Below are 25,862 nucleotides of genomic sequence, written 5' to 3'. Positions count from 1 at the left end.
TCTGATCCTCAGCTGTTTCATGTGACACGCACTCTGATCTCCAAATGAGACAGGACAAGAAATCCTAGGAGCATTACATTGAGGCTCCCATAGGAATACATGGAGAAACTGACTTCCTGTCCACACATAAGATGCTAGAGAGGCAGATTGCTGGTCACATGACACAGCTGAGCATCAGAAGGGAGGTTATAACTCACAAATACAGTCACTGGTGTGAAGATTACCTTCACTACAGTTTACATGATGTGCCTTTCTAACAGGTCAGAGAATAAAACAGTTTTTGTGGGAGGGCTACTTTAAATTAAAAGGTCTAAAAAAAAAAGAATACATATGTATTCCCTTTCTCCCCTGCTGCTTCATGTGCTGTGCTCCAGTCTTTCCAGTTGCTTTTCCTGGCAGTAGTGGTGATGAACTGTCAACACAGGTCACAGCTATGGCCAATGCATGGTGACCTGTGGGGATGGAACATCCCCACTGCAGCCAGGGAGAGGACTTCAGCAGCAGGGAGGTCCACAGTGCATCGCTGGAAGCGAGAGAGGAGACAAGGGGGTTAGTACGGCTTCTTTTCTTATTTTAGCACATGTACATTTTTTATTTTAACTCGGACACCGCCTTTAACTCTTAACTAAACCCCACTTGGATGTGTCTCCACCTTTCTGTGATTAGTGTTGTTGATTCCTGTAATACTCCAAGAAGACTATCCTGGATGGTCCATAAATGCTGCGGGCATCAGACACAATCGTACATATTGTGAAACCACAACCACTTGTACAAAGAATGCATTTTTATTATACACCTAAAAGTTAAAGGTGTTGTCCGGGTTCAGAGCTGAACCCGGACATACCTCCATTTTCACCCAGGCCTCCCTCCTGACTTGAGCATCGGAGCTAAATCGCGCAGGGCAAAGGCATTTTCAAGAGTACCGGTGACGTACCGGGCTCTCCATGGGGCTGCCAGGAAGCCCGGTGACGTCACTGGCACTAATGGGCGGGCTTTAGCTCTGCCCTAGCTAATAAAACGGCTAAGGCAGCGCTAAAGCAAGCCCATCAGAGCCGATGACGTCACCGAACACACTGCCGGGCGGAAGCTTCCGCCCGGCAGTGTGTTCTTGTAAACAAAACAGCCTGTGCCCTGCGCAATCTAGCGCAGGGCAAGGGAGCACATCGGAGCATGAGATGCTCCGATGCCAAAATCATGGGTGCTGCCTCGGTGAAAATAAGGGTATGTCCGGGTTCAGCTCTGAACCCGGACAACCCCTTTAAACAAGCTCATTAATATTAATACAACGGTGTGTGGCATGCCACGTTCCAACCCTGGGTTTCACCCTTTCAGTTTCTTCTTAAGGGAGAAACCTAGCATTGGGCTGGAACTTGGCCTTCATTTTGAATTTTACCCTTTGCTTTTACTTGTGAATGTGGTTTTATACTATATTTGATTGTATTTGTTACCCATAGCACTCATGAAAAGGTTCTTGCTTTTTGCCTGAGGATCGTCTTCCTACAAGTACTACAGTTATCAGCAACACTATAGATGGCAAGGCTGGAAGGCAACCAAGGGACATCTACTCTGTGGAGTCAGAGGGGCATTTCTTGAAAAAGTAGAGTATCTGGTGTGTCGAGGAACGATGTAATTTAGAAACGGATTGTTGAGCAGCTGCTTCGATGATCTGATAGAAGGTGATCTGGTAAATGGATTGAATGTCGGATAGAATTGGAACACCTCTTGTTTCTATCAGTCATCCATTGGCTCTAATATTTTTTTGTCTGACAAAAATAGTGGAACTTTGACAGATACTCGTTATAACTGATGCTCTATAGCACTCATTTAAAGGGATTATGTCAGTACAGATGTTAAAAAAATGAAACTCAGACATCATATAGTACATGATGATCTCTTTTTAACAAAGCTAGAACCAGCCCTGTACCTCACATGGATCCAGAGATCTCCCCATTAATTGCTTGCATTCATTTATTTCAGGCTTGTAGTTCAGGGGGTGTGTACTTTCTACTGCAGCTTCCTCCTAATCACAGCTTTGGGGTATCTCTTCTGCTGCTGCTCCCTCCTAATCACAGCTTAGAGTTGTCTCTTCAGCTGCAGCTCTCTTCCTATGACAGCTCAGAGGGCGTGTCTTCTCTATTGTAATTCTTGTCCTATCACAGCACAGGGGTGTACGTTTTCTGCTTCAGCTCTCTTTCTATCACAGCTCAGGGGGTGTTTCCTTTCTGCAGCAGCTCTTTTCCTGTAACTGGCACCGTCTACACTAGATACAGCTGGTGGCAGGTGAAGGATGAAACTGAGACTGTGCGACCATGCTCATCCAGCCCAATAGGTGGACAAGCACGGTACTATACAGATTAAACATCAGGGGGTCATGAAGTAAAGGGAATATCTGACAACTGAAGCATTTTCATAATAGAAAGGAAATTACAAAAGTAACTAGTTTTTCATGTTGCTGAATTACTGAACATTAAAATAACATTTAAAGGGCATCTGTCAGCAGATTTGTACCTATGACACTGGCTGACCTGTTACATGTGCGCTTGGAAGCTGAAGACATCTGTGTTGGTCCCATGTTCATATGTGCCCGCATTGCTGAGAAAAAATATGTCTTAATATATGCAAATGAGCCTCTAGGAGCAACGGGGGCGTTGCCTTACTCCTAGAGAATCGGCTCTTTCTGCCACCTCTGTACCCTCTGCCAGGCAATGACAACATCATAATGCCTTTCCATTTTTTTTATGGTGTCTAAATAGGTCTGTTTTCTGCTTTGTGCTAGTGAAAAAAGACCAAAAATATCAGAGTAGAATAAAAGACTAAGGCCTCTTTCACACGGGCGTCATGTTTTTGGCCCGGATAAGATGCGGGTGAGTCGCGGGAAAATGCGCGATTTTTCCGTGCTAGTGCAAAACATTGTAATGCGATTTGCACGCGCGTGAGAAAAATCGTCATGTTTGGTACCCAAACCCGAACTTCTTCACAGAAGTTCGGGTTTTGGTTAGGTGTTGTGTAGATTGTATTATTTTCCCTTATGACATGGTTATAAGGGAAAATAATAGCATTCCTAATACAGAGCATTCTTAATATATGCTTAGTAAAATAGGGCTAAAGGGGTTAAATGTTGATCCACTTGTTCGCGCAGCCCGGCTTCTCTTCTGTCTTCATCTTTGCTGTGCACAGGAAAAGGACCTTTGATGACGTCACTGCGCTCATCACATGGCCCATCACATGATCTTTTACCATGGTGATGGATCATGTGACGGACCATGTGATGAGTGTAGTGACGTCACCACAGGTCCTTTTCCTGTGCACAGCAAAGAAGAAGACAGAAGAGAAGCCGGGCTGGGCGAACAAGTGGATTAAGGCGAGTTAAATTATTATTATTATTATTTTAACCCCTCCAGCCGTATTGTACTATGCATTCTGTATTAAGAATTATTATTTTTACTTATAACCATGTTATAAGGGAAAATAATAATGATCGGGTCTCCATCCCGATCGTCTCCTAGCAACAGTGCGTGAAAATCGCAACGCATCTGCACTTAATTGCGGATGCTTGCGATTTTCACGCAGCCCCATTCACTTCTATGGGGCCTGCGTTACGTGAAAAACGCACAAAGAGGAGCATGCTGCGATTTTCACGCAACGCTCAAGTGATGCGTGAAAATCACTGCTCATCTGCACAGCACCATAGAAATGAATGGGTCCGGATTCAGTGCGGGTGCAATGCGTTCACCTCACGCATTGCACCCGCGCGGAAATCTCGCCCGTGTGAAAGGGGCCTAAGATGTTTTGGCTGCAAATGGATATTTTCGCTAGCCAGTGAAGGATCAGTACTGCTTTATGATTCACACGTTGATTTACATGGCGGCCGTATAAATAGTACTACAGATAAAGATTTATTATCATATTGTTTCGCATGAAGCATTGCTTAAATCCATATTCCTGGGCGGATAGTTAGATTTTTGCTTTATTACATGTCTGTCATCAGTATGTAACGATAAATATGTTCCTAGGTTAAGAGGAAGAAATTGCGCACAGAGAAAGAGGAAGGCACCACTGAGAAGATGCTAAACATTCCACACATCACATATGATCATGTTACAGATGACCGAAAAAATGACAGCTATTCAGTGGAAGCTTATGAGAACACTGGTAATAATACAATTATTATGAAGGCTATTGATTTTCAGCAGTGTATCCAAGACTTTTCAGTCTTATTGGATTTCAGTACACGCAGCAGTGCTGGTGGACCGAACAGTAACCGAGCAGGTCCTATCACCTTTATATAATGCTAAAGAGCCGCTTATAAACCTATGTTCCCCTTTAGGGTTCATGCACACAACCATTGTCGGCCAGTGTCCGTATTGCAGGTCCACGATATACGGACGCTTAAATGGGTCCACAATGCAAACGGTTGCGGAACGGAGGCACGGAACCCCATGGAAGTCCTACGGAGTGTTTCTGATGGTCTTCTGTCCGTGCTTCTGCACCACAAAAAAATAGCGCGTGCACTACTTTTTTGCAGTGCGGGACTGTTGGATGTGGAATCAAATGAATGGGTCCTTCGTCCGTATGCAGAGGGCCCTATGGTCGGCACATGTTTGTACATAATCTACATAACACGTTTAGTAACTTTGCAAATACTTTGCATTAGTTATTTTGTACAGGTCCTCCATTACAGCCTGTTATAGTCCAGAGCTGCATTCACAGTTCGGCTGGTTGTGATTCCGAACAGCCAACAAGCTTGTCGACAGGCATCTTCCTAATGCCCGATTTACACAGTGCAATTGTGAGACCAGTTATCGAAAATGAACGTTGGTATGATCGGTCATTGCCGATAGTCGGCCCATGTAAAGGCGCCTCAGATCATCCGGAAAAAATCATCGTTTATGTGGACAACTAAGTAATCGTTTTTGGGCAGCAGATCGCACTGTGCACAGCGATCTGCTGCCCAGAAACAATGAATCTGTATGAGGACGATTGAGTAGCCGTCACTCATCCCCATACAGAGGAGGTGATCGCTGCATGTGAATGCAGCTCTTTCCTCCACTGACGAGCAGACAATTATGGTTCCTTCCCGATAATTGACTACTCTGCTGGGGCGTATAAATGCTCCTTAGCAATTTATCTGAGACTCTGTAATACAGTCAGACAATTCGTTTTTCCTACATTGAAATGCTGTGCACTCTCCATAATGCAAACCATAGAAGCCAGTAAGGAATGCTGGGAGATTGCAGCTCTGAAGCCAGCAGAATTTGGATTGCAGCTGTAGATTATACAGGCTATGAATCAGGACCAGCACAACATAAAATGAATAGCTTGGTTTTTGTGTAAGTAGTTTGACTTTTCATGCAGATTAAAGGGGTTAACTCCATAGACTACCCCTTAAAGGGGTATTCTCATCAGGATATGCCATAATTGTCCAATAGATGAGGGTCGCTCCTCTGGGATCTGCTCCAATCTGATACTGATGTCCCCAACCCTGCCCAGGAGGCTGCATCCAGCCTACGATTGAAGGCAGAGATGGCCAGAATCATGGAGACAGCCGAGCTCACTCTGCTATGCTGAAAGTTACAGATGCAGTGTAGCATGGCTGACTTGACTGTTTCTGTAACACCTTCCCCCTCTGCTTTCAATGGATGGGGGCAGCCAGTGACCATCTGGAAGAAGTTGGGGGACCTCTGTTCTCGAGATAGATGCAGGTCCTACTTCAAGAAAGCGCTTCTAAAGCATATCCTGTGGATATGTTGTAAATGTCTGTGATGAAAGCCTGAGTTTGCCAGGGTGAGAGTTGCTGCCTGTTAGTGGCTCTTGGCTTTTGCTCATAGAGGAGGGCCCTCAATGGGGACCTCCCCTTATGACATCCATTTGTCCTGATAGGACATATAGCATGTATACCAACAGTCCTGATTTCTCCCGAACAATCTTGAAACCTTGACCTTAAAAGGAGCAGATATTATGCAAATACCAGCCAAAAGTGGCCATTTTTGGAGGCCTTACCAAGTGTTTTAGGAATGTTTCTGGGCGGTACCATGGTGACCTTAAATGTCCCAATGATTATATGTTGACAAGAATACATACAGACATGGGTTGAACAAATGGGGAAACCCCTTTCATTCTATGTGAAATACTATACATTTTGCCTATTTTTAGTTTAGACACAAAATTTTACCCATTCCATTTTTTTTTTATAAACGTTAAAAAGGAATCGGAGAGAGGGGATCATGACTTGGTTAAAGGGGGTTTCTGGGATTTATATATTGATGAGGGTCTGACTCAAGGCACCCCTACTGATCAGCTGTTTGAAGAGGCCATGGTGCAACGGTGGCTGCTGCCTACCTCTTCCTAGGCCAGTGACGTCACATTCATCGGTCATCTGAACGGGCTTGGGCTGCAATACCAAGCACAGCCACTAGACCATGTACTGAGCTGTGCTTGGTATTCTTTGACAAAGGCCATAACGCTCGTTAAAGCAATAAAGCCTCTTCAAACAGCTGATCGGCTGGGATGTGGGGTGTCAGACCCTTACCAGTCCGATATTGATGACCTATCCTGAGGATGGGTCATCAATATATGAGTCCCAGAAAAACCCTTTAAACAAATTATGTTAAATCTACTCTTTCATACTCAATAACCCTAATTTATCAGAATTCTGGCTTCATTTTTTTGGACTTATTTGCGCAGCAATTTTGTGACTTTTTGCATTTTTACACCACTCCAGTTTAGAAATATGGATAGGGAAGTATGTAGGTTAGCTATGGTAACAAGTTTTAGATTTAAAAAAGTAAAAAAAAGTCACAATCTCACTTTGGTAGGAGGGTGGAGTAGGAAAACTGGAGTAGCTTTTCTGGACAAAAGTGTTGAGTCTAAGGAGGCATTCACACGACCATAGTTTTGTTGGTATCCGTTCCGCTTTTTTTCTTTGTGAACCCATTCATTTCAAAGACGCCGCAAAAGATGCGGACAGCACACCCATGTGTTGTACGCAGCCGTAAGTCTGTTCCGCGGCTCCGCAAAAAAAATAGATTGTTTCCTATTCTTTTCTGTTTTGCCGACCGCAATAGGCATTTCTAAGAAAGGGCAGGATGTGCTAATCTTCAAAATGTGGAACGCACCCAACCGGTATGCAAGTTTTGCGGATCCACAATTGTCAGACCGCAAAAAGGATACGTTCGTGGGAATGCCCCCTAAGGATGAGACCAATTTATCAAACAACATGCGACATTTGATAAATTTGGCATTAATTACGCCAACACAGACTCAAGCAAAACTGACTGGAAATATTCCCCTTGTGATAAATTCCCCCCAATGTGTTAACCCCTACAGTAACAAAAAAGACCTTTGGTCTGTTGGATGTCGGCACCGGACCTTTCATCAGAACGAGCAGTTTCACGGAAGATCTTGATATGGAAGGAGATACGTTGCTGACTCCAATAACTCACATATCAGAGTAAGAACTTGTATGTTGGTTTGTGACACATTATTGTGAATAGTTTATTGCAAGCTTGTCGGGTGTGCACTCTGAAATGTCTACATTTTTTCTTTTGTAACAGACTACGAGAGCATCACCGTGCGGCAATAAAAGTTATTCGCAGAATGCAGTATTTTGTGGCAAAGAAAAAGTTCCAGGTGCGTTCCTTTACATGATCTGGAGTAAATCAATAAGGGCTGTTTCACACGGTTGTGTGCAGTCCAGAAATAACGCTCCATGTGCACCGCCAATGAGGCAAGGTGAGGCGATTGCCTTAGGCAGCACCAGGTAGGATCAAGAGGGGGGCAGTGGAAGAGCCATGGGCAATGAGTGCTTCCATACATATTCAACTGCATCGCTGTATTCAGGACAGCAATACAGTTGAATGCGGTGGTAGGGCACGGGTAGGGTGGCCACTGCTTTCACCCAAGAAAGCCGGACCTCGATAAATCAATAAACCACGCCCACCATGTTAAACCACGCCCCGACCTCAGTGAAGCCATGTCCCATCGCCAGCCGGGGGGAAAAACGGGGGGAGGAAAAGGAAGAAGTTTCTGAGAGGAAGGTGAGCTGGGGGCAGCCAGGGTGCTTCTCTCTCCCTCAGTCAGCCACAGGGAGCCATGTCTGCGGCTCTAGGGACTGACTGGGGGTGAGAGACGCCTCAGTCAGTTGCTGCAGCTCACACAGCGCAATGCTGCTGTTTGAGCGTGAGCTACTGAAAGGGTGGACATCCCTAGCCCTGCGCCGGACGGAGGACAGGGACTGTCCGGCCTAAAACCGGATGTCTAGTCACCCTAGGGACAGGAGCGATGTCTTCTTGGCACACCTTTTCCTGTAATAGGCGTTAGTCCAAGTTCCTGTAGTTCCTCAGAGGCCGGTGTCGTCATTATTGCACTGCCTGAGCCGTGCTGCGTAGAGCTCAGGGCACCGACTAGAAGAGGTCTGTGTCTTGCATTTGCTGGAGGGGTTAGATTAAGGAATTGACATGGGGGGGGGGGGGGCGTTTCAGTTTTCGCCTCAGGCAGCAGAAAGGCGAGGTGCACCCCTGTCCGTGTGGGAGCCTCCGTTCTGGAAACTGCTTGGCTGGCAGGAGCGCACGGCGTTATAATTTATAATGCTATGTGCTTTTGCATGACCTTTCTTCTACAAGATCATACTGAAATTTCATGAAGACGTTTTTTTTTTTTTTTACTACTTCTATGTGGGCGCACTATGACATTGATGGTTACTGGATGAGGCCACTGACAAAGTGTCTGTGTCATAAAAGATATTTTCATTTTATGAGGAGTTACAGCCTTTTACTTGGCTGGTGATGTCACGTTCATCGGTCACATGGCCTATGTGGAGCCTGTGCTGCAATACTAAGCACAGCCCCTGTACAATGTATGGTGCTGTGCTTGGTTTGCTGTGAGGAGGCCACAGCGCTCAGAGGATTGCTGCGACCTCTTCAAACAGCTGATCGTCAGGGATGTTGGTTGCCGGACCCCAAACAACCACATATTGATGACCTAGGCTGAAGATAGGTCATCAATATTCTACTCCTAGAAAACCTGTTTAAAGGGAACCTGTCATCAACTCTATGCTGACCTCACCGAGGGCAGTATAAAGTAGTGACAGAAATGCTGATGTCAGCGGTGTGTCACTCATGAGCTAAAAGTAAGTGGTTGCTGAGAACCAGCATCATAATCATTGCAGCCCAGGCCTTGAAAAGAGTCACATCTACCTGAGAAGAGTCCTGGTTATTCCTAATCTCCTGCTCTCACCCATCTGCTGATGGTGTTAGCGCAATTCATGCGCTTCTCCTTCTTCTTTGTGTGGTGCCAAATCAATTAGAAGAATAAGTATGTGCATGCCATACAGCTTTATAATGAGACCAGACACGCTAGGTGGTTTCATGAAAGCATCTTCTCATCTTCCCTGAGCATGGTAGAAGAGCAGGCGAGAGAGGGACTTTTATTCACAGTACATTCACTTAAATAGCAGACATGACATCACAAAAGGGGTGTTCCTTAAGAAGAGACTATTGGCTCCTTATCCTGATAGGAGTGGTTTCACTGAGTCTATAGGTGTATTTGAAGACTGTAATGTAATCCCCTCTTTCCCCCTCCCTCATTGACCTTCTCATACATATGGTTTGCAGCCATCTAGTGGACAGAAATGTGTACTACAGAATATTCTCATTATATATTCATAAAATCATAAATCCTTCTCTCACAAATCCCTCCTTTTGCGGGAAATAGACCAGAGGTGAACAGGCAAAGTGAGGTACTCTCCCAACGCCCTAAACAGCGAAGAGCTGGACTTTCCTTATTGCTTCACCAGGTCCCCTCAACTCCCTTTCGGGTTTGCCTTCACCTTGTCCTATTTACCCCGCAACCATCAACAAGGTTTTATTTACTTAAGGATGGAATAATCTGTGTCTTTGACAGGGGCACAGCACATATACATAGTGTGGGCATGGATGTATTATACATTTTCAAAAACAATTTTCCTAAAATGTAGAACTATATGACAGCCTGTTAAAACCAAATTCTAATAACATTGTAGTCGCTGAACCAGTTCCCAAAACATTATTCTGGCCATGATATTAATTTCAGAATTTTTCCCATCAGTTCATTTGATAAAGTCTATCAGTTTCTTCAGATCCTTGGTGATCCTTCCATCAGTTTCTTCAGATCCTTGGTGATCCTTCCATCAAGGGCAGTGTTGTCCGGGATGTAGATGCAGCCGTTCTTGTAGACCCCTCCTTTTTCTGCTGTCAAGGACCAGTCGGTTCTGTAGAGTCATCACTGGAAAAGAGCTCAGTTGTTCCACCATTCCCTCAACAGCATCACAGATATAATTCACATCTCTGTTGATGACAATAGATATGTTAATCCAATCAAAAAATTATTATTATTATTTTTTTTTTATTATATACTACTAATCATGGGAATTAATGACTTGAATCCTGCAACTATCTGACTTTTTGCTTTAAATTAATCAGAAACTCTTCTACAGATTCCTATGGCATCCATGTATCCATGTATAAACATGAGTCAAAGGATGTAGGGAGTGACCTCCTTAGTCGTGACCGGACATTGTTTTCTGATTTGATCCTACTCAGGAGGTGAGAATAGAACAAATGGCATCAGTACCCGATCAGGACTTGATCAGGGTACATTGGCCACTTCATTCCACCTGCATCCTGGGTCGGAGTTTCAAATCTCCACACAATCACCAGATATCTGCGTTTTGATAATTTTTGGTTGATAAACCAACTGTCAGAGTAAACGTTAGAGTCACTACTTGTCTTCTTCAGCTGAATTATGTAAGAACAATATCCTGGAGGGAAAACACCAAAGGGCTTTCCTGTATAAATCCTGTCTCTAAGGTCCTAGGGGATCTTTGTCACTTACACACGCTCCTAACACATATATCCCCAAATCCTGTTGGATAGGATTTCTAATGGACAGGAACAGAGGATTACACTCATCATGTTTACAACTGTTTGGTGGGGTTCCCTTCAGGATAATCATTCTTTGCGACAAACCTTCACCTTTACTGACTCTAGAGGTAGTTTCCACGGGTATATATTTTTAACACTTTAGACTAGTACTCCATTCTGTTAATTTCCAATATCCACAGTTGGTATGGTCATATTTAAATACAATTACCATAGACTGGGTCAGTCCCCGTCACACAGATGTACTTATCAGACCAAAACCAAGTGTCCTGTCATCTGTCTTACAGTCCACTATACTGCAAAAGTCAACTTAGTTGTTCCTGACTCATCTTGATAATATATCACCGTTGGAATTTGATTTGACTGTGATTTCCCCTTTGTACAATATGGAACAAACAATAAGGCATGAAACAACATTATGGCTCTTATAGTCCTGACACTTGATTGCAATACGATCAGTTTTTCCTTGCAATTCGAAGGCAGTGGCGGCGGTTATCAGGACTTGATGTAGGTCTTCAAACCGTAGCTCTAGGACTTTCCACACGTCTCTTGTTTCACCACTATCCAATCTCCTGATTGTGAAGAATGAATCGCTTCTATACAGTCTGGATTCTAGGAAACAACTAAAACTTGGAAATACACATTAGACAATAATTTGTGCCACAGACAACATAGTTTTGGAAAACTACTATGCTGCATCTGGAACTATTGGGGAAATAGACACCTAATCCAGGAGCATTCCCAAAGAGTACTTCATAAGGACTTAGGCCTATCTTCCGGTTAGATGTATATCGGAGGAAGAAAAACCCCAGGGATAGGTACTCTCACCTCAGTCAGTATCTTTTAGCTGTAGCCTTCGCTACAGGCCAAATCTCAGAATATCCTGGAAAGAGATCAATATAGACACAGACATATTCACACTGTTCCACCTTTGTTCTGAATGTAGTCAATCCGCAGTCTCTGAAATGGGTAAGATGACCTTGGCAAATGCCTTCCTGGAACTCCCATAGTTCTCCCATCATTATTACAGCATTCACCTAGTGGCAGCATTGTTGAACCCAGGAGCCATCCACCACAGAACCCAATCACACCTTCTCTCTCTCGATTTGCCCATGTTCTAAATCCATCCTCTTTAGGTAGAGTGCCCTCTGAAGGAAGAGTTTATTACCAACTCTCCAGAGTCCTATTATCACTTCTACCTTTATCCTTTGATGTTTACTTTCAGCCTCTATAACCTGTATCTGAAAAAGGCAAACTTTTTGGAAGTCCACTGGCCATAAGCCATCCTGTATCACACAGATTTCCACTTAGGGTAGACTTCAGGTAATAATGTAACCTCTACCTCCTCAGACAGCATCAGGGCATCAAACATCTTTCATACACTCAGCATTCATTATTGATGGGCTTACCAATGGATCAAACAAAATCTCTGCTTCACTAGATTAGACTATAATAACGAGTGATACCAAAGGCATACCTGGATGTTAGCAGTCTTACCCTCAGCCATCTTACCAACCTCAGCGAGTGTCTTCAGCTCTGTCTCCTGCACTAACATTGCTGGACGGAGTGGTTCTTTCTTGACAACATCAGATTAAGTAGGAACAGCATATCCTGTCCGAGGTGATCCATCTTCCAGGAACCTGAAATGATCTACCAGAAACTCAAAAATGTGGTTATTAATTGGAGACATTAAATTTGAATTTGAATTTGAATTTTTATATTCTTATTTACTACTCCCAGCCTCCCCCCTTCCAGATGCAGCAGAGTGATCGGATCTAATTTTGCACACCCTTAAGACGGTGATTAATTGGCGAGAGGAGTAGGAATTGCATTACTAGATGCTCCTACACATGTGATACTATCCTTAGCCATGAGAGATCATGGAACATGTTTGCTATGAGGCAATGTAATTAGATCCTAAGGACTGTATAGATAACAGGGATCCAGTATTTGATTCTGGGTTGTTAAATTCCTATGGGTGTTTCATTTGAAGGGGCTGAACATTTGTCTTCCTCCCACAGGCGAGGAAGTGGGCAAGTACCTACAAAGTCTTCCTCCCCCCCTTGTGGGGAGGACTGATTGGCAGCCACGCCCACCTTAGGTCTTTGTTTGATTTAACTTTAACAATATGACAAAATAGGGACAAAATGAACTTCTCTCAAGCCTAGCCAACACTAGACCTTTCTAGATGATTTTCAAGATCATACACAAAGGCAGCACTTAGGATTTTCTCATGCATAGGTAAGGTAATCTCAAAAATCCAAATCCACCCAGCTTTTCTGGAGTTTAATGAAAACTTTCTCCACACTCTCTGTCCTGAGGACAATGTGACTGACTGATGACCTAGACGCTTCCTCCCAGACTCAATGATCTTCACTATGTATTAAATCCCCAGCTCTACATTGGACTCAATTTTCCAAATCTCATAAATAATATGAGAAAACTCTCCATATTTTAACTAATTTTCTATAAAGCAGCATAAGTAAGTCCTCTGAATTGGGAATTCTATTCATCATGGCAAAATTGATGTTACTACTGGGTATAGTATATGTCATATATCATATGATGATGCAGATATCCCTACACTTTCACTCATACCTGAATAAGGACTTTAGAATGAGTGCATCCTAGTTGATAGGACACTTCCAACTAGCATCATGGGAATATTTCTAGTAGGCATCATAGGGGCAATTACTGCAGGTACCTTTTTAACTGATGGGACATACAATTGGGAAGGGTTATTTTCAGACATCACTGGATATAATCCAGTGTTGGAAACTGTGATAGGATTGTATTCTCAAACAAACAACATGTTACTCGCACACACACTCATCCCCCATAAGGCCTAAGGAAAGAGTTTTGGGGGGTGGTGAAGAGATAGAGAGAGCAGAAGGCACAGTGGGTGGTGCTGATTAGCACATTCCAGCACCTGGTGTAGAGGAGGAGCTGACAGAAAAAGCAATAGGTAGTCTTTGATGGACCACAAGACCCAGGATTACTCTTCTTTTTTTTTTTTCTTTAAGTTACAACACATGTGGGGGGGGGGGGAAGGGAATGCCGCATGGCCAACTCTCTTTGTTCCCTTACCACACCCAAATCCTCCATCTTACTATAGCAATATTGTCCATTCTCCTCAATTTCTTTCAACTTTCCATCTACAGTTTTCCACAAACTTTAATTTAATCTATCTCCTACTGCATTTGCAATCTCTCTAGGGGGAACTTTTACACAAAACTGCATATTTACGGATAATACCGGAAATCGCTGCTACTTAGTATGACAGAATGCTTTCAACTTTTATTTCTAACTGAAACTTTTCCTTTCTTTCCTCGCATCAACTGAGCCGCCGTTAATATCTCTTTACTCTGTCCTGCAACATTCGAATTTCCCATTATTGTAGTTGCACAAAGCTCTAACAATTGCTACTTATCAAACCCGCAAACTTAAGCGTAGTTGCACAAAGATCAAACGGAATCCAATTACTATAAGTAATCGCCACCGAACCCACAAACTTAAGCGCAGTTGCACACAGCTCAAATGATATAATAGTATTGACCCCACAATCTCTCAAAGTGAAGACCCCTCGTCAATTCACCGGGATACAAAATCTTAATAACTTCCAATTGCCTATGGCACTTGGTATTAACCCTTTTCCCAAGTTCTCGTCAGAATCTTGGGCTGGGAATCAATTCTACGTCACAGGATATCCGGCTCAGCTGTCTAACAATTTCCGTTTAGTTTCAGCACGTTCTACCACACAAAGAAGGAATATTTCAACAGGTTCTTTCTAACAGACAGATCAGCTATAACTTGAACCCTTATATCGCGATAACACCAATTCAACTCTTGAGAACCCAAAAGCGGAAGTTACAGAGGAGATTTGTAAGAAATAAAGCTTTCTTACCTTGCCGGCATGTGATCTCGTCTGATGGTTCCGTTTAAGTCGCTCTCGTGGCGTTTGAATCGGAAGTTACGCAAGCTGTCCGCCCCAAGCTCGGCGCCATTTTGTTAGCGCAATTCATGCGCTTCTCCTTCTTCTTTGTGTGGTGCCAAATCAATTAGAAGAATAAGTATGTGCATGCCATACAGCTTTATAATGAGACCAGACACGCTAGGTGGTTTCATGAAAGCATCTTCTCATCTTCCCTGAGCATGGTAGAAGAGCAGGCGAGAGAGGGACTTTTATTCACAGTACATTCACTTAAATAGCAGACATGACATCACAAAAGGGGTGTTCCTTAAGAAGAGACTATTGGCTCCTTATCCTGATAGGAGTGGTTTCACTGAGTCTATAGGTGTATTTGAAGACTGTAATGTAATCCCCTCTTTCCCCCTCCCTCATTGACCTTCTCATACATATGGTTTGCAGCCATCTAGTGGACAGAAATGTGTACTACAGAATATTCTCATTATATATTCATAAAATCATAAATCCTTCTCTCACAATGGTTGGCAGTTCTCTCCTAGAGAGAAAGGGAGACAACTAGGTAGAAGATGGTCAGTCATCAGCAGGAGAGCAGGAATTCATGAATAACCAGGACTCTTCTCAGGTGACAGGGACTCTCTTCCAGGTCCAGTCTGCAATGATTGTGATGTTGGTTTGTTCTCGGCAACCAACATACTTTTAACTTATAAATGACAGACCGCTGAAATCAACTCACCTGTTTCTACTTTATTCTGCTGTTAGTATGGGCAGCATAAAGTTGATGACAGGTTCCCTTTAAGTCGCCTTACGAGGTTACTTTGAGTCATATCCAGTGAATTTTTTTTTGTAAAATTTGTCACAGTGGCCAAAACTAATTTTCAAGAACTTCGCTCATCTCTAATTGCTATATAATTTCAAATTCAAATGGTCTTACCATTCCCTTGTCAATTGGGCATGTGTCTCTACACACTCTGGCATTGTTCAGTCATTTCTGCGTAAGGACACACTCTAACGGCAAAGCAAATGGTAACGCCCATTTATTCATTCATTTTCATGAGGAAATAGCAGAGGAACAACACAACTTAGAGATCTAAGAGAAAATCCTCCAAGTTATTTGATGAAAAATGGGAATATTTGCTAAAGCAGACATGTCGGGAGAGCTAACAGATCCTCTTTTCAAGGTGTAACTTTAAATTGCATTTTTCTGTAGACTCTTTATGTTTCGGTCTCAGAAGTATTTTTGTGCAATTTCTTGCAGCCCCTAATTGTTATTTTAACTTTAGCCCATCTCTGATTTTTACAAGAATTTCCCAATTTTCTCTCGTGGTCCTCCAAGCATTGATCGCACTTCATCTCCTCTTTCTCATTTGCAGCAAGCGAGGAAGCCCTATGATGTACGTGATGTCATTGAGCAGTACTCACAAGGTCATCTTAATCTGATGGTCAGAATCAAAGAACTGCAGAGGAGGTGCGGAGCGAGTCTCTTACGGTTTATTAACAGAATGCATTCCTCCCTGGACTTATTAGATGAAAGGGTCACCTTTACACTAAGGCTACTTTCACACTTGTGGCAGAGGATCCGGCAAGCAGTTCCGTCGCCGGAACTGCCTGCCGGATTCGGAAATCCGGACGCAAACTGATGGCATTTGTCAGACGGATCTGGATGCGGATCCATCTGACAAATGCATTGAAATACCGGATCTGTCTCTCTGGTGTCATCCGTAAAAACGGATCCGGTATTAATTTTTCTTGCATTTTTAAAGGTCTGCGCATGCGGTATTTTCTACGGCTAAAAAACGTAAGAGGGACTGAACTGATGCATCCTGATGCAAACTGAATGGAATGCTCTCAGAATGTATTAGGATAAAAGTGATCAGTTTGTTTCCGGTATTGAGCTCATAGAACGGAACTCAACACCGGAAAACAAAAACGCTAGTGTGAAAGTACCCTTAGTTCTTTCAAACTGGGTGGGGGATGGGAAAGGAAATCAATTCGTCATGCAACATAAAAAAACTACATTATTATTTCTATTTGCAGAAAATCATTTTTATTGTGAATTATTTGTTTTCTCGACATGGCTATACATATACTATATACACCTTAAAGTATGCAGAATATTTTCCTTCCCTTAGTCTGAACACAAGCAATATTTGATCCCTCAATAACCATGGAATAATGAGCCTTGATAAAATTGATTTGGCCCCAGTTCTGGATCTCCTCTATTAACTAGAAGGGAGAGCAGCTACCATGGCCTTCTTTTGCTCTGGAGGACCAGACACTTGAAAGCATTACGTGGTCAGTAAAAGCTATGTAATTGCTTGATGTTCCCTGTGGTGGCGCTGCAGGAGAACTGAACACTTGGTGCAGGTTCCTCAACGAATTACAGCTGATTGGTCCAAGGATCTGGACATCTTGTGGTCCGCATATCTCCAAAGCAGGAGAACCCTTTTAATGAGTTCCCCATATAATACCCCCCCAACGGGTGACACTCATCTGGGCCATCATTGCAAACTGCTGGCAATTCATTCATAACTTCTAGCGGGAATAATAAAGCAATGGCACAGCATACAGTCATCAGAATAGATGCTCATGAATTGTTATTACATGGGGAATTCAAGCAGTTACTATAACAGACATATGAGGAGAGGTTTCAGGTCCTGTTTAAGCTGTTTAGCTCTGGATTATCTTTCTGTTTTGTGATAGGGCTGTCATATATGGGCTTTTTGAGCATCTCCATATCTAATTAAAAGATTTTAATTGTAAAATCAAGGAAATAATATAACACATTTCGTCTCTTCAAATACAAATAACAGAGACATACAGTATATATACATATAAACATAGGGATAAAACGGAAATAAGGAGATGGTTTGAATGAATTCAAATAAATAATCAAACTAATTTAAATTGTAAAATAGTATAAACATAATCTGAAATGCATTGAAAAAAACAGAATGGCACATGAACAAACGAGATATAAAGAATATCCCAAAAATATGATATTTATATGAAAAACATAAGCTGGAATAAATAAGCTATTTATAAGATGATCCTAAAAAATTTTTTTTCTCATCTACAGCCTGTGTGAGCTATCCTCCTTGGCTGCTTTCTACCCTCTCCTCACTCTGATCTGCCATGTACAACATTCTCACCCTTCCTACTGCTATCTCTAAGGTCTCATGCACACGGCCGTAGTTTTGGTCTGCATCTGATCCATTTTTTTGAAGATCGGATGCGGATCGATGTGTGCTGTCCGCATCCGCACCTCCATTCGGCAGCCCTGCAAAAAAAATTAACATGTCCTATTCTTGTCTGTTTTGCAGACAAGTATAGGACATTTTTACAGAAGAAAAAAAAAATGGTGCCTTGCACTCGGTCGTGATCCATGTTTTGTGGATCTGCGATTTGCGGACAGGAACAGAACTCTTACAGATGATCAGGCTCAGAAGCTGCAACAGCTGGGTGAAGGACTTACACACACTCTGCAGAAGCAAAATAATAGGACATTTGTAATGAAGACTATTTAGAACGTTGCTTAATTTTGCATTTATTATGCAAATGCCCAATAAAAACTATTAGGGCTGTTTCACACGAGCGTGTGCAGTCCGTAAATCACATTCCGTGTGTGAGCGGGTTACTCCGTTCTGGTCACTGCTGGTCTTGCAGGAGCGCACTGCATTATACCTATTTATAATGCTATGTGCCTCTGCATGACCTTACTGTTACAGAACCATACTGACAGAGTTATGTCACTATGATCCTGTAGAAGTAAGATCAAGCAGAGGCATATAGCATTATAAATCAGTACAATGCCGTGCGCTCCTGCAAGACGAGCAGTGTCCAGACCTGAGGATCACGCTCACACACGCAGCGTGATGTCTGGACTGCACACACTTGTGTGGAACAGTCAAAGGTGTCCATAGCCTTTACCTTCTTTACCCTTAACAAAGTGAGAATATTGCATGGCTGCTCTTGGTTAGCTGTGGATTCTTTACGAAACAGACTTCTGGTCACATGCCCACAGCAATCCATCTGGTTTCCCTTGATTACATCCTATGCAGGTCCATCCATACCCACATTGATACCCACATTGAAATACAGCAGTCTGGTTAGTAAAGAACCACGTTAGCCACCAAAACAGGTAGGTGTTCAGTATATGCTAGTTATGTAAACTTGTATAACCAAAAGAATAATTTTTCTGTCTAAGGGTACTTTCACACTAGCGTTGTTCAGATCCGGCAAGCCGTATGCAAACGGAAATATGTTTGTTTTTTTTTATACCGGATATACCGGATCCGTCTCATCCAGAATAACGGATCCGGTATTTAATTTTTTTCCAGAACACTTGGTACCGGATTCGGCATTAATACATCTCTATGGAAATTGCCGGCAAGTGCGGTAGTGTGCCGGGATTTTGGCCGGTCAAATGCCGTACAAGGGACATCCTGCTTTCCATTCAGAATGCATTAGGACAAAACTGATGCGTTTTTTTTCCCCAGTATTGAGACCCTTTACCGGATTTCAATACCGGAAAAGAATAACGCTAGTGTGAAAGTACCCTAAGATGGTAATTTTTTATTAGCATTTTTGGGTTCATCGATATCGAACATTTTTGCAAAAGTAACAGCAGAAAGTTTAGTTGTGTTGGCTATGACCTTTCAATCAGTCTCAGAAACTGATGGTAAACCTATCACTGTTTCTGAGACGTCACCGGTAATTCAAAGGTGGCAACCAACATAATGGCACTTCCTGTTCACACCTTTGTGAACATGGCCGCTGATTTTTATTAAATTTTTTATATTTGAAGTTTATAATTTAGGTGGAAATCTTCTATAATTATTATAATTTTTTTAGTTTATGTATTTATACCAGTGAGGTGATATTGACTTGGTTTTACCTTTATTCCCTTTCTATTCAGACTTGACCAGTCGCTGGGGAAGCCCTCACTGTTTCTCTCTGGATCAGGTAACTCATTAACTTTCCTTTTGTAATCTGGATTTTTACTTCCTTGGAAAAATTTGCAACAACAGTGGTAACATCTTTGGCCAACAGTATAGTCTGATGACTAAAAATGTTGTTCAACATGGGGGTATTCCCTTCCTTTAAAGGACATCTGTCAGCAGTTTTGTACCTATGACACTGGCTGACCTGTTACATGTGCGCTTGGCAGCTGAAGGCATCTGTGTTGGTCCCAGGTTCATATGTGCCCGCATTGCTGAGAAAAATGAGGTTTAAATATATGCAAATGAGCCTCTAGGAGCAACAGGGGCGTTGCTATTACACCTAGAGGCTCTGCTCTCTCTGTAACTGCCGCACCTTCTGCACTTGGACAGTACCAGGCAGTGTAAACATCATCATGTTTGGTCCTGTCAATCAAAGTGCAGAGAGCACGACAGTTGCAGACAGAGCAGAGTCTCTAGGTGCAACCACAATGTCCCCATTGCTCCTAGAGGCTCATTTGCATATATTAAAACCTCATTTTTCTCAGCAATGAGGGCACATATGAACATGGGACCAACACAGATGCCTTCAGCTGCCAAGCGCACATGTAACAGGTCAGCCAGTGTCATAGGTACAAATCTGCTGAGTGATGCCCTTTAACCATAGGTCAAAAGTACAGTCCAATGACTGAAAATGCTGGTGAACAAGGAGGTATTCTCATGCCTTTATGTTATGGTAGATCCTAGCAAAATGCCATTAGTTGTAATTGTGGGGGATTCATTTTAAGGGATAGTCCAGGATTAGAAAAAGTTTTCCCAGAAATGGCACCATGGCGGCCCATCCTTATTCAAATGACTAGGACACAACCTGCTATACCAGACAAAACTTATGGACAGACATAACTGTGTTTCTTCACGTGGATAGACACCTGCACGTTTCTTGTCTGTATTTGGAGGTAGTTTTTGTTTGTAGATTCCGCCCCAAAAACCATGAAACCACCTCTCATTGTCAATAGGAGTACACGTTCTGTCCATAGCACCATGGATTCTTTTCAGTGTAGATTTCCAGACCACTTTGAAAAGGGACATTTCCTTTATCTGTGAGGTTCGGACACCACCAAAAATCATGACTGGTTTCTGCTTGGTGGTCAGATCCAATGAATTCAAAGTGAAAAGCCTGGGTGGCAGCCTCTGATTTCTGACGTAGATTCAAATATGAGAACATACCCTACCGGAGTCATAGTTCATTGGCCATTACAGTATGATTCATTGGGCAAATCAAGTCGCCATTTTTTCAAATTTTTTTGGTGAACAGGTTGCATTCTGGATGGGGAATCATGAACTGTATTACAAATCAGGCTAGGTGCCAATTGGACTAAAAATATGCTAATTTCTAATCGTAAGCTTTTTTTTTATTTTTATGACCAGATAAAGTGAAAGATCGAGGCACTAATACAATTGGGTCAAGACTGAATCGTGTAGAGGACAAGGTAAGAAAAGAAGACAACACAAACCAAGACATTGACCATTTTTGGCACAACGGTTTTGGCAACCAACCCCCCCCTCCTGGGCATACAAGAGAAGGGAAACATACTTACCTGCTTCCCGACATTGGCTCCCCCGGCTCTAGTGTTCTCCGGCCTCAGTTGCTCCACTCAGGTACCTGGATGTAAAACTTCTAGTTTGATGTCACTGCAGCATTGACCTACTCCCCCTGTGTCATGACAAATGGTCACGTGACACAAGAGGAGCAGATCACCACTGTGGCCAGTTATTGGCTCCAGTGGCATCAAGTTTACGTCCAGGGACCCGAGTGGACCAGCAAAGGCCAGAAAACACAGGAGCCAGCATCAGGAAGCAGTTAGAATGCTTTGCCAACCCCCCCCCCCCCCCCTCCTAAAGGTGCAGAACCCCTTTAAATTCCCATTCAGAAGGTCAGTAGGTTCAGAGTCCTGGTTGTTGATAAAGTTTGGGTTAAACTAAACACTAGTATGTGTTGTGAGCTGAATATGCTGATCGTACCTTGAAAATTCAACATGAATACATCCTGATGTGGCTATCTATAACTTGTAGACCCTTAGTGTGTGTGACTTCAAAGGGGTGACCAGGATTAGAAAAAAGGGTCTGCTTTCCCCCCCTAAAAACTGTGCTAACCTTGTCCATTGGCTGTGCCTTTTATTACTGCTCAGCCCCATTCACTTTAATGGAGATGAGACATCAGACACTGCTCTTGGGCAAGAATAGTTTTTAATTCAGGACCACTTCTTTAAAGTGGTATCTCAACATTTATGACATATCCACTTCTGGGACCCTCACCTATCTTGAGAATGGGGTCCTGCTTTGTGGCTGCTGTGAAGGTGGTGGCGCATGCGCAACGCTCTCCATTCACTTCTATAGAAGTTCCAAAAATAGCAGATTAATGGCTCATGCACACAACCGTATGTATTTTGCAGTCCAAAAAAAAAACTATGACATCCGTGTTGGATCTGTTTTTTTGCGGATCCATTCTAACAATGCCTATCCTTGTCCGTAAAATGGACACGAATAAAAAATTTGTTTTTTTGCGGAACGGACATGTGGACAGACTGAGACAGAATGCATTTGCAGAGTCATTTCAGTTTTTTTTTTGTAGGCCCATTGAAATGAATGGTTCTGCATACGGATCTGTACCTACTGGACATTTATGGCATACCCAGACATATCATGATGGGAATGCCCCTTTAAAGGGATTCTCTTGGAATTTCATGTTGATGGTGTGTCCTCAGGATAGGTCATCCACCTCGCCACAGTTTGCCAAGCACAGCTCCATCCTTTGGATAGTGGCTGTGCTTGGTATTGCAGTTCAGTTCATTCACTTGAATGGTACAGAGCTGCGCCTAGGCTATGTTACCGATGAATGTGAAGTTAATGGCCTAGAAAGAGGCCTAAGCACTCAAAGAGCATGTAGCCTCTTCATACAGCTGATTGGCAGGGTTCCTGGGTGTCGGACCCCCGCCAATCTTATATTGATGACCTATCCTGAGGATGGGTCATCGATATGAGGCCATCAATATGAAAATCCCAGAGAACTCCTTTTAAGTCTAGTTGAAGTTTGTATGGAATGCAATCTATGTTATTCTCTTAAAATGTATTTATTTCTTTTTGGATTCGTAGGTGACCCAAATGGACCATAAACTCAACCTCATAACTGATATGCTTCACCATCTGGTAGCCAACCAGCAAGGCAGTCAGTCTGCGAGCAGAACGCCTAACCGCAGCAACTCCCTCAACAATGGGAACAATCTCTCCAGTAACACTCTCCCGACCTACGAACAGCTAACTGTGCCAAGAGGAAACCAAGATTATATATCTTGATGAACAGATTCATAGGTTACTGAGCACATTTTGGAACTGGTTACCTTACAAACTGATTAACTACTGTTCTCAATGCAGATATTCATTATTTTAATGAATGCCTTTTATCAGCAGAAAGTAAAACGAATGATGTAAATTAGACTAAGTATCCAGTAAGTGTGTGATACTGCTTTCTCTGTAAATCCTACCAGGGCTCGCAGAAGGTTCCTTAGAGGACGTAAGGGCTGTTGGACGTAGGTGTATGGGCCAATGCAGAAACACGGCAGAAAGCGTCTGATACATTGACGACGTTACGATCCTTTCTTGGGACGATCGTAGCTGATTGGCCTTTGGGAGTGTAAATTATCGGGGTCTTGCTGGAAAACTGTCGCTACAGCTGAACGATTATCCTGATTTTTTTTATTCTATTAAAATACACTTTTTACTTAGATTTTTCAATTTTTCGGGACTAAAATGATGGTCATTTTGAGTAGACTGTAGTAATAACACATTTTTTTTTTTCCTTTACAAAGTAGCCTATTTTTGGTGAAAATTGTATCCTATATTTCTGTTTTCTTTGATTTGCGATCACAATGTTCTTGGAATCATTTCTTGTCCAGTGATGAAATGTATTGAGTTTTCTCAATAACGTTGGTATTTAAAATACGCGCTCATCTTGTACATCAGATTCCGGTTTATTTCTAGATATAATCTGCACATAATATGGAGTCCTCTTGTAAATTATTTTACTCCAAATCTTTTATTTTCTTTATGGTGAACTGATCCTGAGTTAAACACTATAGTTCGTACTCATCCAGAGCTGTACTCCCAATTCTGCTGGTTGGTGCTTGGAATCGGTCAGCACTGTGCTGACAGACACTCCCTCAGCCTGTGGGCTGAACTCACAAAATGCTATGCACTTTACTGCTCTACAATTTGGGAGGTTTATGTTTTTCTTCATCTGAGGACTGTATAGTGCCTTGTGTAAAGACCATGGGGTACGTTCCCTGAACCAATAGAGATCCGAATGCATCTCTGGATGTGAATAGGCTGCAAGGCTATTTTCACATGAGGAAGATTTTTTTGCAGAACTTTCTACAACTGTCCTATTCATTTTGCAGAAATACTTATGCTGCAGGAAAATAAATCCATGGAATGAAGTGCAGTCACAGGAATATCTGCAGCAAATCTCTAAGGGGATATAGATCTTACAGAGGACATGTCACCTTTCCTAACATGTCTATGCTGGCAATTATTGTATTTTTTTGCCCTATAAGACGCACCTAGGTTTTAGAGGAGGACAATAAGGAAAAATATTTTTCATTAGACCTCAGATCAGACCAGCAATCAGACCCCTAATGCTAAAAGGACCATCAGATCAGACCCCCAATGTTAATAAGACCTCAGATCAGACCCACAATCAGACCTCCGCTCAGGCCCCAATGTGAATGACCCCCAATCAGACCTCAGATAAGAGCCCCAATATAAAGAAGACCCCACCAATCAGACCTCAGATGAGACCCCCCATAGATCAGATCAGCCCTCATGCATGAGATAAGCCCCCATGCCTCATATCACATAAAATTAAAAAAATCCACTTAACTCTCCTGCTCCAGACGCTGCGGGCCCCCAGGATCCAGCTCTCTTCTTCTTCCTGCCACGGCTGTGCTCACGCTGTGCGCAGTTACAGCACAGCCGACAGCAGAGGACCAGGAAGCGGTGAGTACAGAGCCCGGGGAGCGTTGCATTCAACGCTTCCTGCTCCTCCGGTACTAATGAGCTCTTCTATAATGGAAGCGCTCATTAGTATTCGACTCATAAGACGTAGTGACGCCCACTTTGGGGGGAAGAAAGTGTGTCTTATGGGGTGAAAAATTCTTATGGGGTGAAAAATACAGTACTTGCACCCCCCCTTGTAATAACAATTCTGGAGCATCTATTCTTATGACTCTATGTTGTGCCATTGCTTTATTATTCCTGCTATAACTTATGAATGAATTACTATCAGTCTGCAATGAAGATCCAGATGGGTGTTACCAGTTGGGTTTCTGTCCCTGCACACTGGCAACACTGTTTAAATAGTTTCACCCTGTGGAAGGACACCCCCCTCACTGGTAACACCCAGTAGGACCTTCATTACCAACGGATAGTAATTCATTTATGACTTCTAGCAGAGATTAAAAAAAAGGGATAGCACAGGGGTCAGCAACCTTCGGCATTCCAGATGTGAAACTACAACACTCAGAAAGCTCCATTCACTTCCATAGGAGTTCTGAAATCAGCTAAGCAGGTGTGCATGCTGGGAGTTGTGGTTTCACCACAACTGGTGTGCCGCAGGCTGCTGATCTCTGGGATAGCACATCATAGAGTCATTCGAATAGATGCTCAATATTTATTACACGGGGGGATGTAAGTAGTTACTAAAACAGACATGTCAGGAGACGTGACCGGCCCTCTTTAAAGGGAACCTGTCACTGGGATTTTGTGTATAGAGCTGAGGGCATGGGTTGCTAGATGGCCGCTAGCACATCCGCAACACCCAGTCCCCATAGCTCTGTGTGCTTTTATTGTGTAAAAAAAAAAAACTGATTTCATACATATACAAATTAACCTGAGATGAGTCCTGTCCCCGACTCTTCTCACGGACAGGACTCATCTCAGGGTAATTTGCATATGTATCAAATCATTTTTTTTTACACAATAAAAGCACACAGAGCTATGGGGACTGGGTACTGCGGATGTGCTAGC

General features: G+C 42.8%; 1 protein-coding gene across 1 annotated transcript in view; it reads left to right on the top strand.

Moving 5' to 3' along the window:
* Positions 1-24,457, top strand: part of KCNQ1 (potassium voltage-gated channel subfamily Q member 1) — a 185,628-nt gene extending 161,171 nt beyond the window's left edge. The window contains exons 11-17 of the mRNA XM_040410033.1: positions 4,014-4,152; positions 7,327-7,450; positions 7,554-7,629; positions 16,215-16,309; positions 19,760-19,806; positions 21,210-21,271; positions 22,935-24,457. Coding sequence (XP_040265967.1) covers positions 4,014-4,152; positions 7,327-7,450; positions 7,554-7,629; positions 16,215-16,309; positions 19,760-19,806; positions 21,210-21,271; positions 22,935-23,135 — 744 coding nt within the window. The 3' untranslated portion in view covers positions 23,136-24,457. The remainder of the gene's footprint in view (positions 1-4,013; positions 4,153-7,326; positions 7,451-7,553; positions 7,630-16,214; positions 16,310-19,759; positions 19,807-21,209; positions 21,272-22,934) is intronic.
* The last annotated feature ends 1,405 nt before the right edge of the window (positions 24,458-25,862 follow it).

The sequence above is a fragment of the Bufo bufo genome, chromosome 10 (genome assembly GCF_905171765.1).
Source record: "Bufo bufo chromosome 10, aBufBuf1.1, whole genome shotgun sequence".
Lineage (NCBI taxonomy): Eukaryota > Metazoa > Chordata > Amphibia > Anura > Bufonidae > Bufo > Bufo bufo.
Note: the sequence above shows the minus strand (reverse complement) of the source record. Positions and strands in the feature narration are given on the sequence as shown.